Source organism: Diadema setosum, chromosome 3 (genome assembly GCF_964275005.1).
Source record: "Diadema setosum chromosome 3, eeDiaSeto1, whole genome shotgun sequence".
Classification (NCBI taxonomy): Eukaryota; Metazoa; Echinodermata; class Echinoidea; order Diadematoida; family Diadematidae; genus Diadema; species Diadema setosum.
In genome coordinates, this window is record NC_092687.1 from 32,129,221 (window position 1) to 32,147,135 (window position 17,915).

Below are 17,915 nucleotides of genomic sequence, written 5' to 3' on the forward strand. Positions count from 1 at the left end.
TTCAGTTTGGGCGTTCAGATTGCTGCGCACATTGTCAAGTAAACCGAACATTATGCATCCAGAGCTGCTGCTATAGAAACTGTTCTTTCTTCTGCATGGGGTTCCACCGCGGCAGCATACTGATGAAGGGAAACTAGAAATGTTTGATAATCATTCATCGGCACACAAGCAACATAACAAACGACAAACAAAAAGGAGGATGAAAAAACAAAATAATGCAATCACTTCACTGGTCGTCGCAGTAGTTGCGTTATGATGGCTCTACACGCTGAGTATAACTGTATTTTTAAGCATGATAAGACGCGTACGTTTCCTGACAGACCAAAATACTGTCCAAAAGCTGCTGAAGGAACAATAAACACCATCAGTGCGACGGAAGGGTGGAGAGCGGGTAAGGCAGGACGAAGTAAATAATCGCATGGACTCGTCAATAGTGCTCCGATCTCCATTTCAATGGCATACCAAGCACCCCTTACAGCCGTCCAGGTCTCGGGGCTAGTTAGCATCCTACTTCTCAGCTCAATGTAAAAAGTACAGGAAGTCTGGACAGCTCTGGATACATTCAATCTCTGGTATGCTTTCAAGTGGGGCCACAGTGCGACACAAGGGCGAGCATTTTGGCACTTCTTGCTGCGTTTCGTATTACACGATTTTTGGTCTACTGACTTATTGCCACTTGATCCTCACAAGGTAAAGCTGATGGCAACGAGAAAGACTGTGTACAAGTTGTCCTTGAGTCTGAGCGATGGAATCGTGTCATATGGAAGGAATATTCCAAAACGAAGACAACAACAGAAGATGACATCGCGTGCTACACAGCAGCAGGCTCGTCGGTTGGTACGGGCTCGCGACCACCGCGCCGCCGCCACCTCCGGCAGCATGATGCGAAGAGGGGCGCCGAGATGAGGAAACCGCAGATGACGTCGATGAAACCAATTACGCAGAAAGACACGTCGTAGGACTTCGTTTGGTCGTATATACCACCTGGGGTAGTGAAGAAAAGAACAGACAAAGCGGATAAAGACAAATTTTGCATAGAGAATCTCTGAGTCTCTGTTTCCTTAGTTAAAACCACGCACTATTTTATCAATATACACAACTTACCGCAAAAGAAGCGTGCAGGGAGTTCTCAGGGGGAGGAGTTGAATAACAATCCGAAAATAAAATGAATACTTAAACATGACATTTAAAGTCCTCGTTAGGGATTACGGCGACTTAAAATGTAACAGAATGTCACAGAAATGCAAATGTTAATGAGATCAAGTAAACTCAGGCATAAAGCCACAGGACATTTGAGCAGTTTAATTCAGAGTCAATCATTAGAATCTCAAATTCAGATAAGCACTAAAAAAATTATCGTTTTCTTTTTCGATCTGTTATATCTATATGACATGGGACATGAACCGGTATCATTAAAAAAAGAGTGGTAACGCAAAAGATAAACCTGTAGCACAACTCACCGAGGAGGGCCCCACTAATGGGGAAACCAACTCCAAGGGACACCAGGAGCATGGAGACGGCAGGTTTGTAGCGTTCAGTCGCCACGGCACCGTTGACTATGATGAACTGCAGCGAGGTTTTTGAGCCGAGCGAGAAGCCGTTGATGAAAGACAGGATGGCCAAGAACCAGAAGGTGTCGGCCGCGAAATTCAGGCAGAAGGCCACCGCGGACATGAGGTTAAGGAGGAGGTAGGTGAACTCGTTTCGCAGGATTCTCTTCGCCGTGAAGAAGCCGATGAGGAACCGCCCAAGGATGTTGCCGACCCCACCGGCCGTGGCGATGTAGACGGCCATCTGAGAGCTGAAGCCCTTCGCCTCGGCGTTGGGAATGACGAAGAGGACCCAGCCGTCATAAGAGACGCCGAAGAGGATGGTGGCCAGGCAGATGCCGAAGAAGATGGGGTAGTCGACGAAGAGGAACAGATCAAAGAGCTTCGCTATCCCGCGGAACCACCGCACAACGAAGTTCTGCTTGTTTTGCCGCTCCTTCTCGTAATCCATCGCCGCAATGTTTTCCTTGACGGCGACGCTGTTAGACGTGGCGTCGTAGCAAGCCACAATGTCGCAGCTCTTCGCCGCTGACGACTCGAATTCGGTTGCATGGGCGGCAGAGCCATTGGGCGTCTCACCATCGCCACTGATCCTCTGTAAGACGTTCTTCCCAGTGGCTTTGCAATTGGAGTTCGTGTTTGCGGAGGAATGGCCACCGTTGGGCGCCTTCCGGTGGTCATTCAACAACTCGTGCACTTCATCGAGTTGGTCGTCACTTGTACTTGCAGCACCCTCTTGCGACTGACTGTCAGAGGCTGAGTGACACGCACCGCTGTGTCCTCCTCCCTCCTTCTCCTCCTTTTCCATCATTCGCCTTTGCAGATCCTCTTCGCTCGACGTGGTGGTCGCCTCGGCTTTTGGGATCGGCTCCATCAGGGCCCCGCTCACCATGGTGTTCAAGTTGATGGCGCCGAGGATCATCAGGGCCCCTCGCCATCCGTAGTTTTCCACGAAGACCTCGAACAGCAGTGGAAGAATCATGAGTCCGATGCCGCCTCCAGTTAAGTTTATGCTGGAGGCGATCTCGAAGAGGTCTGGAAAGTAGTCTACAGGGCTGGAGTTTGCTGGCAAGACGACAGTACTAAAGCCGATACCTGGGAAGAATGTCAAAAATACGATAAGAGAGTTCACAATTTCCTCACATGTTAATCAATTGCAACAGGAATTTGCTTGGTCTAGTACAAAATCTACGGTGACAGTACTATCTCGTTGGCTGTAGAGAGCAGGGGAACAAATATCAGCACAGAGTTAGCCAATTGTCGAGCAGATCCTTAACCGCTGGAATTTATAGAATCTGGTTTTCATTATGGCTAATGTTGCTATTATTGTTAAATTGTAGAAAATCTCGTTAAGGTTATTCTGTTCACTATCTCTTATAGTAACAATATGCGCGCCACTTGAGGCACTAGATATTTTATGTCCATGTAGGTGTGTGTGCGTGTGTGTGTGTGCGCGCGCGCATGTAAGGCGCCCTCTATGGATAATCTCTACTGACAGGACTCACCGAACATGAAGAGAGCCGCTGCAAACTGGGAACCGATGTTGGCGAGCGACGACAAAATGAGTCCGGCAGAGCCCACGAGACCGCCGGCCATTACCACCTGACGAACCGAGAACCTTCGCAGGAGAGGGGTGTTCATTACCGCTGTTATAAAGAAAGGACAAGAAGGCGACGGAGAAGAAGAAGGAAGAGGAGGTGTAGAAGAGGAGGAATAATGAGAGAAAAGGAAAGCGTATCAAAGTTCATCTAATTAAACGGGATGGCAGAAGTTTCAACAACATCAGCTGTATTAAAACACACACCAAACCACAAACACACACATACACTATACTGTGCAATGTTTAAGCCTTACATGTTTTCGCCGAAATAAAAAGGACATATTGTCACAACTTATATATTTTACACGTTGGGGACATAAAATGGATGAATGCATAAGGTTAACATCTTGAAAACTGCAATTATAGTCCAGAATTTAGCCACCACAACCCTTACCCATAAAAGCCGTCAACGCTCGATTAAGAGCACAAACAGGAAAATAGATAAACCAAGTAAATAGATATATGTATGCTGTTCAGGCTGTCAGGCCATGGATTTTCTTTGTAAGTTCGTGTCAAAAGAAAAAGGAGGAGCATAACGAGGATCTTTTTAGAGACGTTCTGTTGACAAGTTTGCGCCATACTTAACTTCACACCTGTGCTGCACGCAAACAACTACATGTATATGAAGAGTTTTATCGCAAAATGAGCTAAGCGTCATTATTCAACATTTCAGAGTAAGTCCATCATCAGATAGAGCTGCAATCATTAAACCTTTCCAGTAATATCTTACTGCAATACCTTACTCGGAAAATAACAAGGAATATTCTAGAAAAAAAAATCCTGTATTTTCGTATAATTTTCTTTGTTTTCTAGCAGCTTTCATCACAGATATCTCAACTTAGCAAGAATGGATTTAGCGCGATTTGCGATAAATCTCTTCATAAATACAATACAGTAGCAGAGCCAATGACATCATCATGTCCCAACTCTTTCTGACTCTCCTCCCTGTTCCTACACAAGATGAATCGTTAAAGGGATAGTATAGTTTCGGTCGAGACCTAATTTCAGGTTTCTAACATTATTTGGTGATATAATGAGAAACCTCTTATGAAATATGAAAGAGCATGTAATTCTATGAGGAATTCAACGTTTATTTGATGAAAATTGGTTTTGAAATGGCTGAGATATCCAAAAAAGAGCGATTCTAATGAAGTGTGAGACCCACACTTTATTACGATCGCTTTGTTTTACTTTGTTTTTGGATGTTTCAGTCATTCCAAACCCGATTTTCATCAAATAAACTTTGAATTCCTCTTAAAATAGTATGCTCTGTACTATATCATAAGTGTTTTCTTGGTATCTCGCAAAAAGTTAAAAGCCCTATTCTCATCTCCACCAATACTGTACCATCCCTTTAAGTGATCGATTATGACCGTTCTGTCATTAAAACCCCTTTCTCATTAAAGTTCTCGTTGATGGCAGGTTGGTACGGGACTACAATATTCAGATATGTTTGCTCTAAAGGATAATATGTAATTGTATTATTTAAACACAAGGCACAAGAAAAAATCGAATTGCAGTCAGGTGGCAGTTGAGAAAAAAAAAAGTGTGTGACTGTAGCATCAACTTTTCGAATGATGAGTCAGGAAACTGAAACAATCTGGTGGAGAAGCTCTTCCGAGTGAAAACTTCCTGAAGAGTTTAGGCTCCTCCTTAGCCTTCTTCTCGTGTCTCTTTTGTTCAAACAGGGTTATTATTGGTCGATTGCATGTTTTCCCTGTGTCTCGCCCATCCCCGGCCACGCCATATAAAGGACAGTCTGCGTGTAGCCTTTTGTCAAGGCCATCCCGCCATATGACGGCTATGACTGGCAAACGACGCGACACAGCCGAGCGCGACAGAATACTGCGCAACCCACTCCGCTGCCGTCAAGGTGGGCTCTCTTCACCATACAGCGAGAGGCCCTTGACAAAAGGCTACCTTGAGTGGGGAAAGTCAGCTCGAAACAATAACAACAACAACAACAACAACAACAACAGTCACCTGTCAAGGAGGCTTTGAGGAATCACACAAAATGACTGTGTTCAGCGTTACTACGTCACCTGTCGGAGTGCACACTGCACTTTCCACAGCTGATGATACCGACAGACACGCCACTGCCCTGGCGTGACATTTGTGTGTTAACCAATTTCTCGATAATGGATCATTGTTCTTATGCTGTCGGAGTGACAATGTTACGCAGCGTTTCGTAGTACACAATGCTTGTGTTATGTACTGGAATTATGGGAACGGACATATGTGAATACGCACCAATTGCTACATTACAGGGGAAGTATGGAAGGGATAGTCCCTTTCCTGTACAGAGCAGTAGCGGGTTTATTTCAGGTTACAGACACGGTTCAGCAAGATTATGGTTGCCTGGTTTCAAGAACTGTTGAACTTCGATGAATGCGCTTTTCAAAATGTTCATATTACTGATGTACAAACAACAAACAAACATACACATCTACTTACACTCCCTAATACGCTTTCTCATCATATTTTTTTTTTTCAGGGAACAACCAATGACTATCTCAAAAGGAAAGCAGGTCAGTGAATTTGAGCTTTCCGGCTTCTCTGCGATCGTATCCAAACCTTCACCGGTATGTATACTATTGCACTTCCTCATTTTTGTTATTTCTGTATACCGCTTCCTTCATAACCGATACAGTCATATTGTATTTCTTCTTACAGAAAGCCACCAAATAACATCACCGAATGTTCGAGGTTTGGTTTTCACACGGGTGTAAACAGGGGCGGCGCAGCCGTGGGGGCCGTGGGGGCTCGGGCCCCCACACTTTTTGTGCACCATACAAAGGAATACATAAGGTGTCATCACTTTGGGCCCCCCACACTTTTTTCAACCCGGAAGTACGTAAGAGGCACTACAATGGGAGGGGAGAGAATGAGCTGAGGACCCTTTTTTTTTTTTTGCTTGTTAGCTCATGAAACCCGGAAGTGGGCCCCCACACTTTTGAAAACAGTGCGCCCGCCCTGGTAAAAGATAGGTCCTACCTATCTTTCCTGCGCTAGGACGGTAAATAATTCTTCCTTAGCCATGCGTTTCACCTCCTTTCCTATTTACCTACTGAAAAAAAAAAATCACTCTGCTCTGAAATGTGGAAGATTTCATTACAGTAATCGATCTTATTGCTTGTTGAAAAGCATGTACTTGGAATGCACGTGAAAATACCATTAGAATACAATGTAACGCATCAATAAATCTCTGGCAAAACCTGAATAAGACCAGGCCGCCTTTTATGAATACAAATCCTTATTTTCCTTGCACTGTTAAATACCGGCATATGAAATTAATAATTGGTCTATAGCATTGAGAGCAAGTTTACATAAATCAAAATTTGTTTAATCCCCCCCCCCCCTACAATAATCATATGATGTTTGTATTCATAATCGTCTGTATACACTGCAAAAAGTCCGGTGTTAAATATGAAACACCGAGCTGGTGTTAAATTTCCGGTGCTCATTCATGGTGTTAGATTAACACCTCCGGGTGTCATTTCAAAATTCAAAATTGTTTTTTGAATAGTTTCTTAGTTACTGCACTTCTTGTTAATTTTGAACTTCAACAAGACGTTCAAGAATTTTCCGATAAAGTACTTGATTTTTGAAACTAGAAATGTCGCTTTGGCGACTGGTATGCCTCCGCCATAATGCATGATTTTCCCAATAGGTCTAGATAGTACATGTGGACAATGTGTGATTACATTTTCACAAAATTGGCAAAATATTGAAATTACAAGTTTGTCACAAATGTGTTGAATGTTCACCTTCCTTGGCCTAGGTTTAATTGGATGAATATGAGAGCATGTATCTAGGGATTTAAGGACTTTAACTTGACTTTGACCCATTCATACATTTAGGCATTGAGTAATTTTCAAGGTACAGGTGTGGAGAAAAAGTAAAATTTCTGAATTGAATAGTAAATTGTTACCATTTTCATCTGGCCCTTGACCCTAAAATTCATAAGATAATCACTTTCAGGTAGAACATGCATAATATGTACTAAGTTTCAAGATAACTTGAGCCACTTCGAGATATGGAGGAAAAAGTTAGTTCAGCACTTTCACTTGATCTTTGACTTTTTGACCTTTGAGGCAAAAAAAAGAAGAAGAAAAAAACTTTCCAGAGAATTTCTATTAGGTTACACATGCATACACCAAGTGTAAAAAAATAATAACCCTGCTGGCATTGCATAAATATGAGGGAAATAGTTAAATTTTGAAGTGTTGCACTTGACCTTTGACCCCTGACCTTTGACCCCATGAACCCTACATTCTCTAGATAATCACTTCCAGTCAGTACATGTATATACTATGTTCCATGAAGATACCTTGAACAATTTTCCAAGGCACGGAGAAAAAAAAAGAAGTTTTGATATTTTTACTTGACCTTTTGACCTTTGACCTTTGACCTCATGACCCAAACTTTCACCAGAGAATCTTAATTGGGTAATACATGTATACACTAAGTTTCAAGAAAATATCTTCAGGCATTTAATAGATATGGCGAAAAGAGTGAAATTTCATGTATTTGACCCTGACCATTTGACCTTTGACCTTTGACCTCATGACGCAAACTTTCACCAGAGAATCTTAATTGGGTAATACATGTATACACTAAGTTTCAAGAAAATATCTTCAGGCATTCAATAGATATGGTGGAAATAGTGAAATTTTATGTATTTGACCTTGACCTTTTGACCTTTGACCTTCAGCATGTGCACCCAAAAGTTGATAGGCACAACTTCACCCCCTAATACACATACATGCCAAGTTTCATTAGGATACCTCAACAGGTTTTGATAGTTACCTTGTCCACAAAATTCATTATGGACGGACGGAAGGACGGACGGACGGACGGACGGACAACCCGAAAACACAATGCCTCCGGCACCACTTCGTGGCGGAGGCATACAAATCTGTAAATACATTTACACCACAGTAACACCAGTTGGTGTGGTCCCCTATTGAAGCTGGACGGGTGTTATACCACTAAATTAACACCACCAATATCAAATCAACACCAGGCGGTGTCATTATTGAATTAACTCTAGCGCAGTGTCAAAAATATCACCACCCACAGTGTCAAATTAACACCACGAAGTGCCAGGCGAACACTTTTTAACAACGTCACAATACATTTTCTACACCTGTGGGTGTGGTCCTCTATTGAAGTTTGATTGGTGTTAGATTTAACACCCATGGTGTTAAATCTAACACCGATGTTTTTACAGTGTAATGTATGCGTGTATAAATGTATGTATCGTGTATCCATGTGTGTATTTTAAAAGAGATAACAGAAGAGAGAAAGATTAAGGGAAGGGGAGGAGAAGAGAGAGGGGGAGGTGGGAAGAGAGGGAGGGGGACGGAGAAGAGGGCAGTGGTATACTTACAGAGCCAGTACGTCGCCCCGTGGGCCATGCCGATGATGGTACCGATGTAGGCCGTCGACGTGCCGAAGTCCGACGTCATGTCGTTCAGGATGACGCCGAAGGAGCGCACGGTGCCTGTCTCGAGGAAGGAGACGAAGAAGACGCCCATCAGGATGAACCACCGCTTCACGCCCCGCGTCAACCGATGTCGCACGGGCTCCATCCTCCCTCGCGATCACGACCTCGTCACGACGATGAAAAAACAGCGGTCCCTATGAGTATTATCAAAACGGAAGAAAAACGTGATAGAAAAGGTTTTTATAGCGCTTTCTTAAAATTTCAAACAACAATGACACTCTTTGAACATGAAACCTGTAAACTTTACCATCAACTTACTATGCAGAAACATATAATTCAATACAATGTTTGAATAAAACAATGTTTCTAAAAACTATAGAATATAATACCGTATGATAGTGTAGTTAGGTAGTAGACCAATGAATAATATACAATAATGTCATCTCATTGTTTTCATCAAACATTATGTACTACAATGTGAGACAACATGGCCTTAGCAGTGGTTAGCACGTAACACATCGTAACATGACCACACATCGTTAGTGGCACCAGCTGAGTGGCCTAAGTTAATACGAGGGATTTCATCGGAGTCATCCCACGAGTTCGTCACTTACAAGTCCACGAACAAGACATTGGGGGGGGGGGGTCCATGAGTGCAAACCTTGCCTTGAATATGTCTTTGTGGGAGTGACCAAGTTATCGACAACGCGGCCATGTTGAAGGTTATGGATTACAAACAACCCTGCAGTCGTACAGGCTGGCCGCCCTATTAATTAATTTAACCACTTCCATACACAGAACTCATACATTCAGTGATACATTCATTGATCCATCACAATAACACGCAAACTTGGAAGAAGTGCACTTTGTCATTGGTGTTCACTTGCTCATTCATGCATGACATTTGTCATCACAATTAGGTATAAATGGAAAGAGGAAGAGTTCCCCTGTCCTCGCAACCAACGCGTTGCGCTCTCTTTAGCTATCAATAGTAGCCCTCAATATTTGGGTTACCCTTTTTTATACGTACTGTATGAGGAATTTTCTTCGTGGAAGCCCATTCGTCAAGATTACTGCACTTTTGACGATTGAAATCTGCGTTCGTTTGTATACAAAAATGTGAAGTTTATGGTCATGCATATTACCAAAAACAAAAAAGAGTTAATGTATGTATGTATGCGCAATTACGGTTTGTCCGTATTCAGGAATGAAAGAGCGGGGGAATTTGATGAAGCGTTCTGATTCGTTATGTATAGACTCGAAACTTCATCTAATGTTAAACTTGATGCACTTAATAGGGATTACAACAACGGATGACGCATAGACAATAGCTGAAAAAGTTCAGCTCCATTTCAACCCAGCCTCACATTTACAATGGGAGTGATACAGACGGCGCAAATTTTGATATTCACCGGTTCAGCGGATATAGACGTTATCAGTTTTGGTTCAAGTGTCACTCGTTATCACGGATTAGCGGCAAGAGATAATCCGTCCGCAGACGATGATGACGGGCAAGGGGTATATGTGACTGTATTATCGTGTTCGTTTGTAAGATTATGCCCTCATTATCTATCAACTCGTAACACAGACCAGTAATACTATTATTCAGAGGAACATGAATGACAAAATAGATTTGCAATATTCATATGCTAGATATTGACAGACAAAAAGCTGGTAATAAGATTGGGGAAATGTCTGGCGACTGTGAAAAAGCAAACAAAAAGATTACAAAATGTACTATCATTCAGAAATAAGGTCAAATTAAAAGGACGCATTGTTTAGATGAGAAATAATCATTTTTAGTTTCAAAAATAGTTTAGCTGGAGAGCACAGACACATAGTATCATATCGCAGGAAAGTATACAAACGTGATTCAAGTTAGAATACACAGCAGTAGCACTGTAAAATTGACTTTAAAATGTTAATGTTATTGCCCTCGGAATTAAGAGAGAGAGAGAGAGAGAGAGAGTGCTTCCTGACGCTCGAATCTGATAATTCATTGTAATGACTGGTGCGATTTTACAACAACAACAAAAAAAGGCAAAAAACAATACGAAAACCCATATCGACATAGCGAACAGGTTTCTTGAATAAGGCAAATTTCACATACGGGATAGCCTACACTAATCTAATACATGGTGGAGATGTACAATATCTGAGAAAAAAAAAACAAACAACAACAACACGCAAGTAAGAATTCAGCCAATTTGGGCCTACACAATGTTCTCAACTCAATGAATGGAGTCGTTGCGAAATTCCAAATATGGATCGTAATTTACCAAGCCTGCATGTTTAATGGTACATATCAGTCATACTAGATAACAACTGGTCATATAATAATTGTGTAATTTCTCGTTCACTTTAGTTAATTTACAGTGTTTTAGCTCTTGTATTTTGAAATAAGATATAAGGTGATTTATTACAATTTCGTTATAGCAATGATGTATCATAATTACTGTCTCACTATCGTCGCACACTCTGTTTCTGTCACAATGTGCCCTTTACATATTTCCCATCAAAAAGCGTGAAATGTATACTATTTTGTCTTGTCGAAAAATAAAGAATAAATTTGAATTGAAATGAAATGAACTGAATTGGATAAGGCAATGGAGATACGTTTCTACTTCTTACATACCCCAAACCTCTGCAACATCTGGTGACATACAGTGAGTAGGTTTCTTATACTGTATATCTTTATATAAATATTTTGGTCAGGATATATCGACGTCATAGCACGTACACAACACGGTGAAAGACCTCTTGTATCTACGTTTTTACAATAATGCCTCAGATTTCAATGCGATTGTGAAGTCGACATACCAGAATATAATAGATATAAGAAAAGATTGGTTACACGAATATAAATGACACGTGTGTCCTCTCCATAGAGCTGTATTTACATAATAGAGCTCTATGGTCCTCTCCAAGTAACTGCATACGAAAATGGAACATATGGAGCTCGGACAAGCGCCGGTGCAAAGTACGCGACAGCGATTTGAACCCTTTGACGGTGGGGGGGGGGGGGGGGTCATTACGTAATCGTTTCATTGGATAAGAAGTGCATTGACGCCTCCACTGATTATGCCGAAACAATAGGGATGTAATCCTTATGTCATTTGATGCTTGATAGCAGTAGGCCTATTTAAATGCCAATGCCGCTATTTCTTTTTTTCTTTTCAACAATCCATCCGTCCCCAAAGCTGAGCGATACCTTCAGGGATGAAGCGGAGGGGGGCGGCAGGGATCAGTTACAAATGAAGTGAATATTCTACGTTCATAAGTGTCGTTACCGATTTTTATGTTGTTCAATAACGATTATTACGTACGGTTTTCCTTTCATTTAGATAAATGAATTAAATTTACGGAAGAGTCGAGAAGATTCTTGACTTTCAAAAACGGAGCCCCCCCCCCCCCCCCCCCAGTACCATCCCCGTCAAGTGCCTGTATAGTCCTTGGATGAAACGTCTTTTATTTTTAGACCGAGGTGTAAAATCCGTACCTGACAACGCTGGGGTACTGATAACAGGCGCGACTCTCTGGCAAAGCATTTCTATCACTTAAAACACGATTATACCCTAGGTTAATAGGACCATGACTTCAATGAACCAGAACTTGTGCAATGGCAAAACCCTATACAAAGGGGGCCATTCGCATTGCCGTTCACAAGTGCAACACACGTGTGTAGCCATTAGTTCAAACATTTTTAAGTTCTCCGGGGTCCACGTTAGCATCCTTTTTAAGGAACCTCGGTCGCAATAATTATTGTCCCAACACTCGTGATACAAAATGAAGGCAACTCTCTTTTCGAAAACAACCTCACTCCCAAGACAACCTCTTTTTTACCCCTCTGCGCGATATTACCTGCCCGTATTGACCGATTCGGGTTTGTTGAGGGCAGCAGACATTTTATGGCACTGGGCGCAGCCATGAGCTCAAATTGCGGTGTCTCAGCCGACCCCCCCCCCCCCTGCTCTCCCCCACCCCCAGGGCAACATATTTATCGCGCACTTGTAACAAAGGTTCGCGCACAAGGCAAACATTCGCGCACTCGGTACGAGACGCCCATTGGCTATGCCAAGCAACCATGCATCAGTTTTTCATTCTGCGCGCGTGCTAATGTAGGGAGAGGGGTGGGGAGTGGGAAGGGGGGAGGGGGTCGGCTGGCGTTTTTTTTTAAGACGGCACAGATTGGGGCATGGCGCGTGTTAAACCTATGGGAAAAACGTTGGGTTAGGGTTTTTGGTTATGGTTATGGTTAGGGTTAGGGTTAGGGTTGGGGTTAGGGTTAGGGTTAGGGTTAGGGTTAGGGTTTGATGGTTAGGGTTAGGATTAGGATTAGTGTTAGGTTTAGGGATAGGGTCCCCGATAGATTTTTAGTTTCCCCAATCTGTGCCGTCTAAAAAAAACACGCGGGATGCGCTGAGACACCGCGTAATGGCGCTGCCCATGCCAAAAATACACAATATAGCGCGTCACAGAATCGGTCAATAGGTTTGCGTGTGAAATTTGTGGACATTATTGATTCATTGGCACAGCAAGTGTCAAAGGGGCGCGACACAGTAGTTCCTCGCCAGTACTTGCATGCATATTCCCCTACTCCATTAAAGACACCGGGATCAAGGTAATATCAAATGAAACAAAAACCCAAAGAAAAATGTGGATTGAGTGAAAGGAGCAACATTAGTAGAACACATTGGTGAAAGTTTGAGGAAAATCGGACAATCGATGCAAAAGTTATGAATTTTAAAAGTTTTGGTGTTGAAACCGCTGGATGAGGAGACTCCTAGAGATTATGACGTCATGTGTGGACAACAATATGAAGAAATATAAAGAGAATCCCCCCCCCCCCAAAAAAAAAAAAAAAAAAAAATCACTTTTCTAGCATAATGGAAGAGCACTTGACTAACCGCTTTCAGAAAGCATGGGAGATATATTGCTACCCTCAACACTATGTCAACATCAAGTTGATTGAATGTGTAATTTTCATGAAAAATTATTCTTTGTGGATTTCCCTTTATATTTTCTTTATACTGTTGTCCACACATGACGTCATAGCCTCTAGAAATCTATAGTAATCTCCTCATCCAGCAGTTCCAACATCAACATTTTAACAATTCGTAACTATTGCATTAATTCTCCCATTTTCCTCAAACTTTCACGTATGTGTTCTACTGATGTTGCTGCTTTCACTCAACAATTTGCTCAATCCACATTTTTCTTTGAGTTTCGGTTTCCTTTAAAGGTCTTGTTTACCACTGAGAGCAGTGATTAAAAAAAAAAAATCAAAATATTACATTTGATGCATAATAGTCAGCTGTATCACAAAACAACCCACCATATACATATTTTGCAATAAAACCTAATAAAATATAAGGAGATATCACTATTTTTTTTTTCTCGATATACCGTAACTGTAGATGGTCTTATCGGGAAACACTATGATAACCATTGTTCACATTTTGCATACTTAATAACACTTAACATTGATTGTAATAATTCAATTTTCTTACATTTGTTGTTTCTATCTCTTACTCACAATTTAGAACTATTTGAAAGTACTAATGCTGGGTTTTTATTTCATCTGCAAATGACAAATTATGTCTTTAAGAGTTCACACAACGTATGTGATCTCAAAATCTGCAATCAAGCCTTTCGGCTCGAGGGAAAACTTTCGCTACATGACGCACGTGGATGGGGGTGAGAGGAAGGAAGTGAATATGACACATGTTGTATACGGAAACCTGAGCCCATTTTTCTAATCCTTGGAAAGATCTAGTTGGCGGGGCGTCTTTCACTAAAATACTTCAAAGAGAGGGGTGCCATTTCGAGGAGAAAGAGAGGGAGAGAGAGAGAAAAAAAAAATAATGCAGTTTCCTTCCTTAGCAGATCGCTGGAAACAAACGAAGAAGAGCCATATGGGTGATATAATGTCTAGCGTTATTCAATTAGAACATTGTTGTGCCCAAAGCAAGCCATTATTGATGCCTTTAGGCCTTCCTGCGCTGACCTTGTGCATCTATTCTAGGTATATATCATGCACATCTGAAAGGAGTTAGTGGGACTAGGGAGGTATGATAATTTTCTCTCACCTCCCTGGCGGGATTATTGACGGGTGAATTACAGAATAGCCAACTCCAAAAACATTCGTTAAAGAAATATTAATACTTACCATTTGCAGGTGAAACAAAACCCCAGCATCAGTGTTCTATAATAGTTCTAAAACTGGTGAGTTTGGGGTACAAACAAGCACTGTAAAAATTGAATCCGTATACAAACTAAGAATAATAGTTATAATGAAAATAGTTTCAGACCAAACCGTCTACAGTAATGGTTTAATGACAAAAATACTGATATCTCCTTATATTTTAGGCTTTATTGCAAAAACTTGATGTTTTGTGATACAACAGACCTACACATGCATCGAATGTGATATCTTGAACTTTTTTGAAATTACTGTTCCCACAGGTAAACTTGAAGTTGAGGACCTTTAACATATAACATACAAAATACCTTCAACAGTAACTTTCTTCTTCGTTTTCTCTCCCGTCTTCCTCTCAACCTCTCTTCACTTTTCCATCTCCCCTATTCTCGTTCTTCTAAAATTCTTTTTCCTATTTCTCTCGAAAAGAGTCTAATATCCACGTTCGCAATATGCGCGGAGTTTAAAATCGTGTCTGAATTCAGTTGTGTTTCGTTTTGCTATCCTACAGATTGAACAATCAGATGAACTCAAAATGAACTGTCTCTTAAAAACAAACAAACACACTTGTTCAAACATTGGGGTTGTAAAGGTTACGGCGAGCAGGACAGTTACATTGTTCAGACAGACAGTATAAAATGCTTCACAGTTAAGGTACATTGTGCTTGAACATAATGATTATAATGAGGTACAGAACATGACATGAATAGTAACATCTTACCTCGAAAATAAAGAGAGAGAGAAAAAAAAAGGTGCAACCCAAATAGCGAGGTCAAGATGATTGTCTCCAAACAAATTTAACACAATCGACACTCCTCGAACGGTGCAAACTTGACGGATTGTGTAGCCGACGGACTAAGTGCGTTACATCCCACATAGCTCGTTTCAACTTGTCCAGATCGGTGATGTCCAAACATCGGTGATCTGTTCTATTCAAGTGAAAATTGAAGTTGGTGTTCTCTCTGAAACGTCAGCCGTACACTGCTTGAACAGTGACTTGCACATCAATCGATGTTGGCTCGATTTGCAATTTATCAAGATACAATACATATGCTTTGTCAATGCAATGGTCATTGTACATTAATCACCCGTCCACCACAACGCCTGCGCGTTACAAACGCAAACACGCGCGCGCAATCTGTTCCTATTGGGAGCAGATAGGAGGCAAAGGTGGCACACGTGTTGTACACAAGCCACAAGCCCTTCAATTTCTATGTTATTAAATTTTCCATCAATCTGCGAGTGTTTGATTTTATAAAAAGAAGCTCCCCGAAAAAGTCAAACCGTTGTTTGTTTGATTTTTTTTTTCATTAAAGGGAAAATCGAGGAAATTTTTAAAACAAAGAGCAAAATCTTACAAGTTTGTACAGCAGTGAGAGTTTGATCAAATCCGGATACAAAATAATACAGGAAGATATGAAATCAAAAAGTCTTGCTGATTTTCACAAAGGAGTTCTTGTACAGTCAATAATATGAACCATTATGCTAATAATTATTCATGATGTCATCCCTGTTCTCACAAGATGACTAACAACAGGCCTATGTACATTAAAGGGATCGTGTAGTTTTGGTTGAGACCTTATTTCAGGTTTCTAACATTATTTGGTGAGACAATGAGAAACCTCTTATGAAATATGAAAGAGCATGTAATTCTATGAGGAATTCAACATTTGATGAAAATTGGTTTTGAAATTGCTGAGATATCCAAAAAAGAGCGATTCTGATAAAGTGTAGGACCCACACTTTATTACGAACGCTGTGTTTTACTTTGTTTTTGGATGTTTCAGTCATTCCAAATCCGATTTTCATCAAATAAACTTTCAATTCCTCTTAAAATGGTATGCTCTGTACTATATCATACGTGTTTTCTAGGTATCTCGCAAAAAGTTAAAAGCCCAATTCTCATCTCCACCAATACTGTGCCATCCATTTAAAACTTTAAATTAAAATGTAATTGACATAATCAGCGGAATCTCTGGCGCTTTGGAACGATACTTACTGTTCTATGAGCTAGAAAGAATGGAAGAATCGAAATACGCAATTAACATTATATCCTACTCCGCAATGCCATGAGGAAGAGGACAGTGCCATTGTGATCAGTCAAATTAAACCTATTGCAACTGATAATAATTTATTTTCCACGGACTCCCGAGGTTGATGGCTGGCCACCATTTATTATCAACAGCTGACAACTTGCTGGCCACGACCAGGCATTGATCTTTGTACCTCTGGGAACATCTCACGAGAATGACGCAATCAGAGAAATAAAAAAGTGCATCACCCGCTTCACGTCAGTGCAGCGCCAATGACTCGTGCACTACATAATAACTAATCGTGTGTTGTTTTTGTGTATTATACAATAATATTTGAGGGTCGATTGACTTGTTAATTCCGCTACCGCTTGAAGGTATATGCAGCAGGCGCTATATTCGAGCGCTCACTTCTCATTTTTTTTTTCGATTACACTTTCACGAGATCAAGTCCAAAAATACCCTTTTGACAGTCAGATATAAGGAAAACTCAAGACGTATATACAGTGAAACTTTTATTAAAATGTCAAAAAGAAATAATATTCACGAGGTCAATGAAAATCACCTTATGTGACCATGTGTTTAACTTCAATTCGAACTTTTCTCCATATTAAGGGAAAGATATATAATAAGCCACAGCAGTGATAATGTCTTGACCTTGGATATGGTTTCTAATCCATGCTGGTACTATACTATTCATAATTATTTCTTTTTCTTCTTTTTTTCACATAATATCCCTCTTCTTCCCGTGTTTGTTTGTTTTTGTTTTGTATTGTTTTTATGTCTTTTTTTTTTATTCATTTTGATTTCACTCTAATCGACCCTGTAACTTCAATATGGAATTAATTAGTTTGTTGGTTTTGTTTTGTTTATTTGTTTCTTTTTTGTATTTAACAAGAATGTATCTACCAACAGGACTCGTGGGTGTATTTCAAATCGGGACTCGGTAGCCACAGGGAATTGGACTAATCCTGAAACTAAACGAGAGGAGGCAAACAGGGCGAGAAGAATCTCGGCGGGATTTTTATTGGACTGATGATTCGAGGGCGGGACTCGATGAGAGTGGCCGGGACTGAGGAGCAAGTGG

The 17,915-nt window shown here is 41.0% G+C and overlaps 1 protein-coding gene across 1 annotated transcript; it reads right to left on the bottom strand.

The window, feature by feature from the left end:
* Positions 1–289: 289 nt before the first annotated feature.
* On the bottom strand, positions 290–8,770 carry LOC140226344 (monocarboxylate transporter 9-like). The gene is made up of 4 exons (XM_072306833.1): positions 8,543–8,770; positions 3,056–3,196; positions 1,461–2,645; positions 290–984 (listed from the first exon to the last, which is right to left on the bottom strand). The coding sequence occupies exons 1-4, from the start codon at positions 8,742–8,744 to the stop codon at positions 812–814; spliced, it is 1,701 nt and encodes a 566-aa protein (XP_072162934.1). The 5' UTR covers positions 8,745–8,770; the 3' UTR covers positions 290–811.
* Positions 8,771–17,915: the final 9,145 nt, after the last annotated feature.

Excerpts from the sequence above, each read along its gene's own strand:
- LOC140226344 (XM_072306833.1), bottom strand. The coding sequence starts at position 8,744 with ATGGAGCCCGTGCGACATCGGTTGACGCGGGGCGTGAAGCGGTGGTTC. Across the intron at positions 3,197-8,542 it reads CGGGGCGACGTACTGGCTCT|CGGTAATGAACACCCCTCTC; the intron begins GTAAGTATACCA and ends TCTTTATAACAG. Across the intron at positions 985-1,460 it reads CATTAGTGGGGCCCTCCTCG|GTGGTATATACGACCAAACG; the intron begins GTGAGTTGTGCT and ends TCACTACCCCAG.